Genomic DNA, 14079 nt, shown 5'->3' with positions numbered 1-14079 from the left:
CAGAAAGTTCGTCGTGTGCCAAGACCAGGCACACGGCGAACTGACCATTGTTCGCCGTGTGCCAGGGAAAAGGCACACGGCGAACCTAAACATTTTGCCATGTGCCAAAGCACTGGGCACACGGCGAAGAACTCTGCTGCTGGGCCCCGCGTGACCAAGTTCGCCGTGTGCCTATCCAGGTGGCACACGGCGAAGTGGGAAATTTCGCCGTGTGCCAACTTCCTGGCACACGGCGAAGTCTCCTGTCACGCCGTTAGGCCGTCCTCACGACGTCAATGCCTTTTTTTTGCCGTGTACCCTTGGATACACACGGCGAATGTGTTTGCCGTGTGCCCGATAAATGGCACAAGGCAAACTAGGCCTTTGCCGTGCCTAGCGCTGCCGTCGGGGGTTCGCCGTCGGCCACCGACGGCGAAAACTTCGCCATGTGCCTACTAAGGCTTTGCCGTGTGCTTGGTGCACTCGGCGAATTAGCCAATTCCGGTAGTGATTGGAGATGTCTTGTTCCGGATAGGACCGCTTAAAGCTCCCTGTCCAGATGGATTACCTGGGAGATTTTTTCAGCGAAATTGGGCTCTTTTGAGGGAGGACGTCACTCGTGCTATCAATGAATTTTTCTCAACAGGAATCTTGCCTGAAGGGGTAAATGACACATGCATAGTGTTGATCCCAAAAATACCACATCCTGAGCACCTAAAAGATTTTCGGCCAATCAGCCTTTGTAATGTCATTTACAAGGTTGTTTCTAAATGCATTGTTAACAGACTAAGGCCCCTTCTGTAGGATCTTATTGCCCCAAATCAGAGTGCATTCATCCCGGGCCGTATGATAACTGACAACGCCCTTATTGCCTTTGAATGTTTACATGCTATCAATTCTAATGCAGACAAAAGGAGCAGGTTTTGTGCGTATAAGTTGGATCTTTCCAAGGCGTACGACAGAGTTGAATGGTGTTTTCTCCGTAGCGTGTTGTTGAAACTAGGCTTTCAAAGTTCATGGGTGGATCGTGTTATAACTTGTGTCTCCTCGGTCCGCTATACAGTTCGTTTCAATGGTGCTATGTCAGCACCTTTTACACCAACTCGTGGTCTACGGCAAGGTGATCCGCTCTCGTCATACCTCTTCCTTTTTGTTGCTGATGGTCTGTCTACTCTGATAAACAGGAAAGTAGAAACTGGTGCCATGAAGGAGCTCATAATCTGCAGAAATGCCCCTGGGATTTCACATCTTCTTTTTGCAGATGATACATTGCTATTCTTCAGAGCTTCAACAGACCAAGCAGAGGTGATTAAGGAGGTCCTGGCAACATATGGATACTGTACTGGACAGCAGATCAACCCAGCAAAATGCTCCATTATGTTCAATGACAAATGTCCATCGGCCACGCAAGATCAAGTCAAAGCCATACTTCAGGTAGAAAGTACCGTGTTTGATGCCAAATACTTGGGGCTTCCAACACCAAGTGGTAGGATGAAAGGGGATCGGTTTCAACATCTGAAGGAGAGGCTAAGCAAACGTCTAAAGGACTACTCTGAGAAGAACTTATCCAGTGCAGCAAAAGAAGTCCTAATTAAATCGGTGGCACAAGCTCTGCCAACATACATTATGAGTGTGTTTAAACTTCCTCTCGGTTTATGTGATGATCTTACTGGTATAATCAGGCGCTTTTGGTGGGGTGAGGAGAATGGGAAGAGGAAGATGGCCTAGTTGGCTTGGGAGCCGATGACCATGAAGAAAGGTTGTGGTGGGATCGGCTTCAGAGATCTATGACTGTTTAAGCAGGCTATGTTGGCGCGCCAAGCTTGGAGGCTCATTCAGTTCCCTGACAGTTTGTGCGCGAGGCTTCTGAAAGCAAAGTACTTCCCAAGGGGAGCTTAGTGGACACTACTTTCTGCTCCAATGTGCCGCCAACTTGGCAGGCAATCATGCATGGATTGGAGCTGATGAAGCAAGGAATTATATGGAGAGTGGGAAATGGCAGACAGATAAGAATCTGGCGTGACCCATGGATACCGAGAGAGCTCTCGCTAAGAGTAACGACTCGGCAGGGACGCGGTCGTTTGCGCTGGGTGTCCGAGCTGCTGGACATCGATGGGAGGGGATGGGATTTTGACAAACTCATCCAAATCTTTAACCCGCCTGATGCAGAAGAAATTGCCAAGATCAAAATCCCATGCAGACTACCAGAGGACTTCATCGCTTGGCATCTAGAAAAGAGAGGAATGTTTTCTGTGCGTAGTGCATACAACCTAGCCCTTAAACTGAAAATTGGACAGGATGTTCAGGCTTCAAGTTCTGCACCGGATGGGGAGAGGAAATTATGGCGGAGAATCTGGAGTGGCCATGTGCCCCCTAAAGTGAATGTGTTTGCATGGAAGCTGGCCAGAGATATTCTCCTGACACGACGAGCTAAATTCATCAGACACCTGCCCTTTATGCGAGAGAGAACCAGAGACAAGCTTCCATGCCACTGTGGCGTGTCCACAAGCCAGAGGGCTCCGCACTGCCATGCGTGATCACTAGAAGTTGCCGGACGAAAAACTATTTAGTTATACAGGTCCGGACTGGTTGCTCATCCTCTTGGAACAATGTTCAGACACTGAGCGTGACCTCACGAAGTTGTTGCTACGGAAAACTTGGTCATTGCATAACAACATCACACACCAAGAGGGACCAACAAGCATTTCGGAGGCTGTTCATTCTTTGTGCTCCATGCAAGCCACGCTAGTCAATATCCTGACGCGGGAAGAAGGCTCCAGTAGGAAAGGAAAGGAGCCATGTACACTGGCCGTCAAGAAGAACAAAAGCAGACCTCTAGTTGAAGAACAAGAATGAAAATCCAAATGGGAGCCACCTCCTGAGGGGTGGGTTAAAGTATGTTGACGGCTCCTTTGCTCAGCAAGACGGAAGGGCAGGTGTGGGCGTTATTGCTCGTGATAGCAGGGGCCAGGTTATTCTCACGGCTTGGCGAGTACTGTTCAGGTGTCAGGACGCTGATAAAGCTGAAGCTTGGGCCTGTCTTGAGGGATTCCGGCTGGCAGCACAATGGATTCAGGATCCTGTCATTGTTGAATCGGACTGTGCTAGAATTGTTCAAGCCATGAAGGAAAAAGAGGACCGGTCTGCAGCTAGCTTCATTCTGCTTGAGGCGAGGGATCAAGCACGGATGCTGTCGCAATGGCAAGTGGCCAAGGTTAAAAGAGAGTGTAACATAGTTGCTAATGATTTAGACAATCTAGCTAGAAGGAATACGCATTCTGCGGTGTGGCTAGGCCGGGCGCCTGCGTGCGTCGAGGACACCGTTGCCACCGATTGTAATCCTTTTGTCTAGTTAATAAAGCTCTCTTTTATCTGCAAAAAAAAAGCATCAAGGTGATATGTATGGAATAAAACATATGCAAGCCAACCATAGGAAACATGTAGAGCAGGTGCAACACACTAATTCACTTTGAGTTTGATTTTAGTGAGTAAGATTTAAAAACCATTCAAACTCATGAATCAAAGAGAGTTGAGAGGTAGAGGATGCACAAACCATCGCTTTTGAAGAAGATGGGGATCCAAGCAGTGGTGATTCAGCCAAACCATCGGGTGGCGCATGTTGACGGCCATTATTTCACATTCTGACCGTCAACTTCTCGGAAATAAATTGAGCTTCACACTATGTTCCATTCATATTCTATTTAATTCTAATAAATTCCACAGGTTTTGGATGAGTTATGATTTCAGGAGCAGATGTACCAAAAATGGGCGAAATTGGGCACAAACTCAGGCCGACCAGCCTCCCCTAGGCCGGCCGGCCTGGCACCCCTAAAGATCCTGCCACGTCTTCGATCCAGGAGCAAAGTGACACACTCACAATGCCTCTGAATTGTAGATTGAATGTCGGTTTGATTGATTGGACCGAAAGGCTTGCACAAGGATAAAAGGACCCACAACTCAGCGAGAACTCGTGTCCAAGTCAGTGATCCAACACCCTGGAGCAATCACAAGCGTCAAGATACAACGTCGGTAGAACGGAGGGCCATCACACGCTAGAGGGAGGCCGGCCGGCCTCCCCTATGCCGGCCGGCCTGGCCTTGTCTGCTTTAGAGCTACGCAACGAACACCGACTTCAGGAGGTGATCATAGACGTCCACGCAAAGGCGGTGGCCACGTGGCCACACCCCCAGGCCGACCGGCCTAGGGGAGGCCGGCCGGACCCACCTCGCAGCATATCGCGTCCAGGCTTCGCGTCGAAGACAAGCACACCGACCTTAACTGCTTACAACCGACACCACGTGCTTCACCTGCTCAGAACCGACCTTGGAAGGCTATAAATAGCACTCTCATACTCACATGTAAACACACATCATTGGAGCTCATTCTCTCTTTACTTTGTAGAGTAGATTAGTAGTTTGGGAGTTAGAGTCGAGTCGAGCTTGCTCGGGATTCCGGAGTCCTCGGAAGTCTGGTATAGCTCTTGTATCTTTCTTTCGACTTTATTAATATAAGTTATTTTCTCTACTTTTCTGAGTCAGCTTTACTTTCCGCATCTTTTATCTTCTCGAGTCTGAATGTTCAGCTCGAGCACGGAAGTTGTTTCCTTTAGCGCAAGCTAAGTTATCTTCCTAGTTTTCGCGATTCTATCTTACGGGTTTTCTTGCCTGAACTAGAGTATCTCAAGTTAGTGCTCTAGGTTGAGGGTGATTTCTCTCGAAGGCCTCGAGAGAAATCCTAACACCGAGTGCAGACATGGTGTCTGAGCATAGTGTTAGCTAGAAAGTGTGTTTCACCCCATGGAACCGTTGTGGTAGTCAGCAGGTGGTGACAGCCCTGTCCATCCCTCGTAGTCCACCACGTTCGGGTGCTTTCATAGCAGTAGTGCCGACTGCCGTTGGACACCCTTCTCATCCCAATCTGAGTCCTTCCCTGAGGCCGCCGAAGTAAGCTCTATCTTCTTGAGGATTAGTTAGATAGTTAGTCTGATCTAGAGAGGCTAGCTCGATAGTTCATAAGTGTATCAGGTGTCTTATCTCGCTCGTTGTCCTCCCAGCTGCTACCTCTCTAAGGAGTTGAGCCTCCGTGTGTCACTCGATCATAGACTGGCCATTTATCCTATCCTTATATCTGGCTTACCCCCGTCTAGTTAGTCGGTTGATTAAGCTAGTACGGTTATAATTTGATTTACGATACTCTTTACCTTAGTGCTTCCCTGAGGAAAAATACGATACTCTGGAACACTCCAAGGTGAAGTGCTACAGCGGTGATTTTGTGCGCTTGCGGAATTTGTGTTCTATTGGGCATAAGAAACGCCAACAAGCATTTCTGGCGCCGTTGCCGGGGAATCAATTGGCTAAAGATATCGTAAATAGTTTGATAAACTTTACTAGTTTGTCACCGCTAATCGTAGCGGGCTTACCATTGCTCTCTCTATCCTTTGATTGACGCAGAGCAGTGCATGACCGGTTTTGACCTACCGAATAACTTCAACCCGAATCCAGAAAGAATTGGGAGAATTGTGAGACGCCGTGTCGTCCCACCTCAGAAAAGACTTACTTGGCCTATCAGTTCTCCATCCACTTACGCCTCATCACCCATGGCTCAGAAGACTCTTTGTCAATTCTCAGCCCCGTCCAGTAGCCACATCCCTACTGGATTGAACCAAGACCAAAACGGCAATGACGGCTTTGAGGTGAAAACTGGACTGGTAAACATGGTTCAAGCAAGTCCGTTCTGTGGAAAGGCATCCGAGGATGCCAACGCCCATCTCCAGAACCTCCTGGAGGTGAGTAACACCATCAACCCCAAAGGAACTACGATGGATATCGTCCGCCTTCGGCTATTCCCGTTCTCACTGCTCGAAAAAGCCAAGACGTGGTTTTACTCCAACAAGGAGGCTTGCACGACGTGGGAAGCCTGTTCGAATGCATTTCTGGCCAAATATTTCCTGGTGGGCAAGACAAATGCCCTTCGAAACAGAATCTACGGTATCCAGCAACTACCGGATGAGACAATTCTAAAGGCCTGAGAGCGTCTGCAGGAGTACATACAAACATGCCCACATCACGGCATGGAAGAATGGCTGATTATTCAGAACTTCTTCCACGGCCTGAATCAGCAAGCCAAGGACCACGTAGATGCTGCAGCGGGTGGTTCCTTCCTCTCTCTCGATGTTGCGGGAGCGAAGATGCTGATAGACAAGATAGCCTCCAATCAGAGTTGGAGAGGTGAAAAGCAGCTAGCCCGTCCTAGGGGCATGTATCAGATCGACAGTGTCGACATGCTGGCCGCCAAGATGGTCCTTCTGATGAAGAAACTGGAATCTCAGCTTAAGGAGGTGAACCAAGTTTCAGAGTCTCGAATGACATGTGAAACATGTGGCGAGACTAGGCACTCGGGCACCTCGTGCCCCCTAACTCAAGAGGACGTGAACATCGTTGGCACCAACAACAACAATCCCAACTCGGGATTCCATCCTCAGCATGGTTGGAACTCAAAGCCCAACCTCCCTTTCGGTAATCAGTAAGGTATGAACTTTAATAACAATTTTCAGCCTACCTTAAAAGACCTAGTGTACGGCCAAAAGCAGATAAATGACAACATTAGCAAGAAGTTTCTAGGTAATGACAAGATTTTGGAGTCCTTGGCCACACAACTAGAGGGCTTTAATTCAGTTATTAAAAACCAGTTGAGCTTTAATAAAATGATAGAAACTCAAGTAGCTCAACTAGACTCATCCTTTCCTAACACTAACACAGGGAAACTACCCAGGCAACCGAAAGTTTCCTCGAAAGAGAACGTTAATGCGGTGACTACGCGTGGTGGTAAGTCCACACGGGAGCCACCTTTCCCACAGGATGCAAGAACTCGGCGGAAAGCCGCAACCGCCAGCCATACCAACACTGAAGACGAAGAGCAGGAGGAGGCCGTCGACTCCAACACATTTGCAACCTAGGAAGACCCCGTGGAACCCCCTAGAACTTCACGGGATTACCATGACACAACTGCCTTACCGTTTCCAGAGTGGATAAGGAAGCCGATGGCCGATGAACAATTCAGCAAGTTCGTAGAGGTAATAAAGAAGCTATATGTCAATATACCGCTTCTTGATGCCATGCAGATGCCTACCTATGCCAAGTATATCAAAGATATTCTTGAAAACAAGAGAGCGCTGCCCACCACCGAGGTCGTGCAGTTAACAGAAGAGTGTAGCACTGCTATACTCAATCCCCTCCTGGTGAAGAAGAAGGACCCAAGCTGCCCAACCATCACATGCTCAATCGGAACTCAACATTTCTCAAACGCTCTATGCGACTTGGGAGCAAGTGTCAGCGTCATGCCCAAGGTAGTTTATGACCACCTTAACCATCATGCGCTTGCCCCTACTGCCATGTGTTTGCAGCTAGTGAACCAATTGGTTCGTTACCCCACGGGAATAGCAGAGAACATTCCGGTTAAAATCTAGAATTTTCTGATTCCCGTCGACTTCGTCATCCTCGACATGGAGGTCGACACCTAGACACCTCTCATCTTGGGGAGGCCGTTCTTGAGCACAGCAAACGTTAGTATCGATGTGGGAGTTGGAGAAATCTAGCTCAACATCAATGGTCAGAAGGAAAAGTTCGCCTTCAAGCCGAAGGTCGAACAATGTTCTCAAGTCAAGGCAATCAATCGGAAGAGGAAATCCGAGAAAGAGCCGGAGAAGCCATCCATCCCACCAATTGAAGCCGTCATTGAGTACGTAGAAAGTCTGCGGATTCAAGAAGAGGCGAAGCAAATCAAGTTTCACAACTACAGAAACGTGAGACGAAGGATCCAACATAAGAAATTTCTGGAATCGGAAAAGAAAGAGGTCGAAGCAACACCCACACCCAAGAAAGTATGGCGGAAGAAAGTGTCGTCATTAGGGACTCCACCCAGCGACGACAAACAAACCAAAGGTATGGAGAGTCCCGCTCTAGACTCAAAACCCGAGCCCGCACCATGATGTTCATGGTATGTATCCATCATTGCATTGCATATAGGATAGTTTGAATTTTCTTGCATAATTTTCCGTTTCATCTTTGCATAAGCAAATTTGTTTTGAACCAAAGCATGTTTGGATTCCAAAACTCTGCATTCGAAAGAACTTCACAAAAAATTTTGAAAATTTTCGGCCACTTGTTAGGCCGGCCGGCCCCACTTTGTCTCATGTTGGCCAGGAGCAGCAGGGGATAGGATGCTTGAGTGCGCATGGAGCAAGGTGCAAAAGACGAAGTGCAGAATGTGTAGGGGCAGGCCGACTGGCCCCTTGGAGGCCGCCCGGCTCACCTCCTCCTTTCCTGTCCCATCACCACCAAAAGGAGCACCAGCACCTGCAACTCTAAGGCCTAGACTCTCGTCGTGGCACGCGCGCCGCCGTTGGAGGCTGGCCTGGCCTCTGCGTGCGCCTATAAAATCTGATGATGGAAACGTTCCTCGATGCACCAGAAGCACACGTTAGCTTGCCTCTACCCGAGCTCATCCATCTACTCTCCCTTCCTTGAGTCTCTTTGCTTAATCAAGCTCTTTTGAGCTAATTAAGTAGAGAACTCAAGTGCTAGCTCAACCAAACACAAATAAAATTATGTCATGCATAGTGAAGTTCATAAACGTAAAAATACCAAAAATATTTTTTTTACCTTTGAATAAACTCATGGAATGCTAAATGACGAATGTTTGTGGTGGTGTAACAACCCGCAAGAACGACTAACCCCTCTTCCTAATTGCCCTATCCTTCAGGTATTGTGTGTGCTAACATTTTGCAGGAATCATGATTGGGAAGCCAAGGAGAAGATCAAGAAGGCGCTCTCGAAGAGCTCCAGAAGCTCATGAAGTTCGTCTTCCTCCCGGGATACTATGTTGGTAGACTCCGGTCGCCGTACAAATGTCTCCCCGAGTCAAGAAGAAACTCTAGCAGTCCTGGGACCCTGTCTCCGTATTAGGATTCTGACGATGGTCGAGCAAATCGCTGTCAAGAATGACAATGAACGGGAGGCCCTTGAACTACGGAAGAAACAAAACATCGGCCACGCCAAGAGGTTTGACACCCGTTTTGTCATGAAGACAGGGCTCAAGCAGGACATGAACCAAGCCTTCACTGCTATCGGATGGGAGGATTTTGCCGACGTCATGGAACCAGGTTCGCAACTCCTCACCATGGAATTTCTAATTTCTCTTGCCATTGAAGAAACCAGCACTGAAACTAAAATTTATTTTTGGCTGTTCAATGAACTATTCGTAATGAAACTAAAAGAGTTTAGCATCGCGTTGGGGTTTCATAAAAGATGCATCCTCGATCCCAACGAGCTTGCTAAGAAACACCATTATGACCGAAATTCATGGTGGAGTGCAATCTCAAATGAACCTGTGAGTAGTAACAATAGCATAGTCTCCATCCATAATCCTACCCTGAGGTTCCTAGCCAAGTGGCTAGCCATAGTCGTGCACCCATGTGCAGACCTCCGCCTCTGCAGCTTACCTGAGATGCAGTATCTGTACGCCATGGCAAAGCAAATTCGTTGCTCTCCGGTCAGAACCATGCTCGCTCACTACCAGAAGATGATTTCAGGCAAGAGCCCCATCAATATGACCTCTCTGGTCACTCGCATTGAGAGGTACGTCGGTGTGATAGAAAATGCCGAAGTCACCTTCCCACCAGAGGCTGAGGCGTTCAGATACGAGGTCGGTCTTGAGCACTTCGTGCAAGGGCACATGATACGCGAAGGGCCAAAAACTCTATCTTTATGTGTTACCCCGGGTACGATAGGGAGATCGATCTTGCATGCCCGAGACTCTCTCTCTACTTGGTGAAAATCCTAACCTTGCAGATGGAGAAGAAGGAGCCCGCATGACGGAGTGTTGCAGGTCCACAGACGAGGAGCAGAACCCAGCAGGACCAACAAGCCGGAGCAGGACCATCACCCCCGGCCCCTGCGCAGCCCGGACCTTCTACTCAGAACATGATCTTCGAGGAAGCATATGGGCACTACACCTATGGCGACCCAAACTCATATCAGGCCGGCAGTAGTGGGTATGCCAGTGATCAAGGTCCTTACTACCTCCCAGGTATGCACTTGTCTTATGGTCCACAGGTGGGTCCCTCGGCATCAGCCCGCTTCAACTAGGTGGACCCAATTCTGTGGAGCATCTCCGACCTCTCGAGCCAGATCACTACCCTTGGCACACAGCAGCAGTAGATGCAGGACACCTTAGCACACAACACCCAGTTGACTCAACAGAACTGGGGGTTGACATCGGCTATGCAGTACGACATCTCCAACATTTTCATCCACATGGGGCTGGATCATCACCAGTCCCAACCATACTATCAGCCCCAGCAGTACCAGCAGCTCGAATAGGAGGGCAATGACGATGAGGAAGAGGACCCTGATGAGGAAGAGCAGGACTTCGATGAGGAGAACTAAGCTTCATCGAAGCTTGGGGGGTCGTATCGCCAAGTAAGTCACCACATCCCAACCGTCCTTTTAGTACCCATGATATAAAAAAACATATAAAAAAACTCAAAAATATTTCCCATGTTTGAATAAAAAAAATATGAGTGAAAATCTGTGTAAGCTCTTGCTTTGAAAATGATGAATAGTTGCTCTGTTCATGTCCGTATGTGTCTCGTTTACTGCTTTTTACTCTCCTAGTACTTGAGCTAGTTGGCACATTTTAGTTCCACTAAAAAAATGGTTGTGGAGGCATGAGTTTAATTTCTAAAGTCTAAGTTGTTGCGGGATTCGAGATAGCCCAAACCGGATTCATACCTGTTTGCTCTAGTAGGGAACCTCTTGGAGTTCTTTTAAAAATTAAAATCTCGGTAAAGGTTTCCCACATGGTGATAATGACCCATCTAGAGCCTTTTATGTTACATGAACCAAAATGAGCTATCTTGTATTATCATGAGCTTTGCCGAACGGTGTGTCCGCCTAGGAAATGGAACTTGCCATCTACCGGTCTTTCTCCTTCTGTACCTATTGTTTGCTAGCCTCAAAATGTCTGGTATGTCAATCATCCACTCCGGGTATTGCCATCCACCTTCGCCAGACATCATTCCCCTGCAAACCTACACCCAAAATCTCCACAGTGTACCCAGTTATCCCACAAAAGGTCTTCCCACCATGAAACTCCAAAGATGTCAAAAAACATATGAGCAAAAGAGAGTGGGGATTATTCTCTAAAAAAATGCTGAAAATGAGAGACAAAAAGTCCCACTCTCCCAAATAGTTGTAAAACAAGGAGTTCGAATAAAAAGACCAAATTCCCTTTCCAAGTGTGAGTCCATCTCCTTCCTTTTCCCCTGGACATTTCACCCTCCATAAGATCGGAATTTGGCTAAGTTCCAATCCTTCACGGATCACCATTTGGCTCGGCAATGCAGGTAACCAAGGTATGCAACACTCTTCCTTCCCATGAACTCCACATATCAGCCTTAGAGGTAGGAAAAAGAGGGTCAAAACTCTGACCCCATGTGAGGATCATACACCTTGAGTGACTCGAGAGTACCATTGGGGGAACCTGAACCTCTTTTGAATAAACAATCTTGCAAAACTCCGAGCTAGGAACCTGAATAGGCAGTAGAAAACATTCCGGTCAAGGTTGTTCAGTCCTTCAACCGCTCAAGATCGAGGGATGATAAACGAATACGCCCCATTCTCCAGAACCTTAGGTATGAGCCAACTTACTCATAGTACATACGGGGTGAGTAATATGTTGTGCACAAGGTACCTGCAGGATGTGAAAATTGACGCAACTCCCGATCCACCAAGCCTCAGTCTAAGCTTTGCTCGAGGACGAGCAAAAGTTTAAGCTTGGGGGGTGTTGATGGCCATTATTTCTCATTCTGACCGTCAACTTCTTGGGAATAAATTGAGCTTCACACTATGTTCCATTCATATTCTATTTAAATCTAATAAATTCCATAAGTTTTGGATGAGTTATGATTTCAGGAGTAGATGTAACAAAAATTGGTGAAATTGGGCACAAACTCAGACCGACCGGCCTCCCCTAGGCCGGCTGGCCTGACACCCCTAAAGATCCTGCCACATCTTGGATCTAGGAGCAAAGTGACACACTCACAATGCCTCTGAATTGTGGATTGAATGTCGGTTTGATTGAATGGACCGAAAGGCTTGCACAAGGATCAAAGGACCTACAACTCAGCGAGAACTTGTGTTCAAGTCAGTGATCCAACACCCTGGAGCAATCACAAGCATCAAGACACAACATCGGTGGAATGGATGGCTAGCACGCGCCTGAGGGAGGTTGGCCAAGCTACACAACGAATACCGACTTTAGGAGGTGATCATAGACGTCCATACAAAGGCGGTGGCCACATGGCCACACCCCCTGGCCGCCCGGCCTAGGGGAGGCCAGCCGGCCCCACCTTGCAGCGTCTTGCATCCAGGCTTCGAGTGGAAGACAAGCACACCCACCTTAACTTCTTACAACCGATGCCACATGTTTCACCTGCTCAGAATCGACCTTGGAAGGCTATAAATAGCACTCTCATTCTCACATGTAAACACACACCATTGGAGCTCATTCTCTCTTTACTTTCTAGAGTAGGTTAGTAGTTTGGGAGTTAGAGTCGAGTCGAGCTTGCTCGGGATTCCGGAGTCCTCGGAAGTCTGGTATAGCTCTTGTATCTTTCTTTCGACTTTATTAATATAAGTTATCTTCTCTACTTTTCTGAGTCAGCTTTACTTTCCACATCTTTTATCTTCTCGAGTTTGAGTGTTCAGCTCGAGTGCCACCATGTTCGGATGCTTTCATAGCAGTAGTGCCGACTGCCGTTGGGCTCCCTTCTCATCCCAGTGTGAGCCCTTCCCTGAGGCCGCCGAAGTAAGCTCTATCTTCCCGAGAATTAGTTAGATAGTTAGTCTAATCTAGAGAGGCTAGCTCGATAGTTCAGAAGTGTATCAGGTGTCTTATCTCGCTCGTTGTCCTCCCAGCTGCTACCTCTCTAAGGAGTTGAGCCTCCGTGTGTCACTCGGTCATAGACTAGCCATTTATCCTATCCTTATATCTGGCTTACCCCCGTTTAGTTAGTCGGTTGATTAAGCTAGTACGGTTATCATTCGATTTACGATACTCTTTACCATAGTTCTTCCCTGAGGAAAAATACGATACCCTGGAATACTCCAAGGTGAAGTGCTACAGTGGTGATTCTGTGCGTTAGCGGAATTTGTATTCTATTGGGCATAAGAAATGCCAACAGCAGACTGACTCTGGTGTCCTTGCCTTGTCCCTTGTCATATTTGTGCAGACGATGTTGTGCATTACATATGTGGGAGATCTGGAATATGTATGGCAATGATGCACTTGTGAGATCTCCCCCACACTTGTGCTTGTACCTGGTGCTGTATTCAACAAGATGGTGGAAACGAGATAATGGCTCTGCTGGTTTTAAGAATAAGGGAGCCCTAAAATTTATTCAAACTAAATATTATTCTCACCATGAGACTTACTCTGGCGATCCTCGAGTGACCTCCCGGTAGGGCTTTGTTTAATGTCAAAAGCAGGACACTGAGAGTACTTACCATGGCATTTTGTTGATGCGAACTCAATATTGTCACCATGACAACTCCTCTCATTTTTTTGAATTCTATATATAGAGCAAGATGCAGGAACTAACACCAATTCCAAAACAAGATATGTATTGAAATGAAAGGAACTTACTTCGGGGTACTCACATACCTCCCCCACACTTGAAGTTTGCAATGCTGAGCAATAGAATTTCAAGTGTGTGGAGTTCAAGTCTCCTTCTGTAGTCATTCCTCCATCAAGACATATCGAGGCGATGTAGTCGGTGTAGCTCTCATGTTCGTAGGCTTCACCTATCCATCGTTCTTTTCAATCTCCACCTGAAATGGTTAGCGACTAAAAATACCCAAAGGAAAGCTTTATCCTAGAGCATGCTCTTGCTTTTATTGAAGGGAAATAAATAAATGATAATCCGGGCTATCTCCCGGCAGTGCTTTGTTTTTGTGGTCATAAGCTCGACCATGAGAACTCTTGTATCCATCATTGGTGATGGGTCATTGTTTCACCACCAATTGTTGCAGCTAGCTACAA

The 14079-nt window shown here is 47.4% G+C and overlaps 1 protein-coding gene across 1 annotated transcript; it reads left to right on the top strand.

Annotated features, from left to right (window-relative positions):
* The first annotated feature begins 1059 nt into the window (after positions 1 to 1059).
* LOC120647967 lies at positions 1060 to 1707 on the top strand. The gene has a single exon (XM_039924761.1). It carries the CDS (start codon positions 1060 to 1062, stop codon positions 1705 to 1707), a length of 648 nt encoding a protein of 215 aa, XP_039780695.1.
* The last annotated feature ends 12372 nt before the right edge of the window (positions 1708 to 14079 follow it).

The sequence above is a fragment of the Panicum virgatum genome, chromosome 9K (genome assembly GCF_016808335.1).
Source record: "Panicum virgatum strain AP13 chromosome 9K, P.virgatum_v5, whole genome shotgun sequence".
Taxonomy (NCBI): domain Eukaryota; kingdom Viridiplantae; phylum Streptophyta; class Magnoliopsida; order Poales; family Poaceae; genus Panicum; species Panicum virgatum.
This window is presented reverse-complemented; position numbering and strand designations above follow the sequence as displayed.

Coding starts and splice junctions, on each gene's coding strand:
- LOC120647967 (XM_039924761.1), top strand. CDS start 1,060: ATGTCAGCACCTTTTACACCAACTCGTGGTCTACGGCAAGGTGATCCG.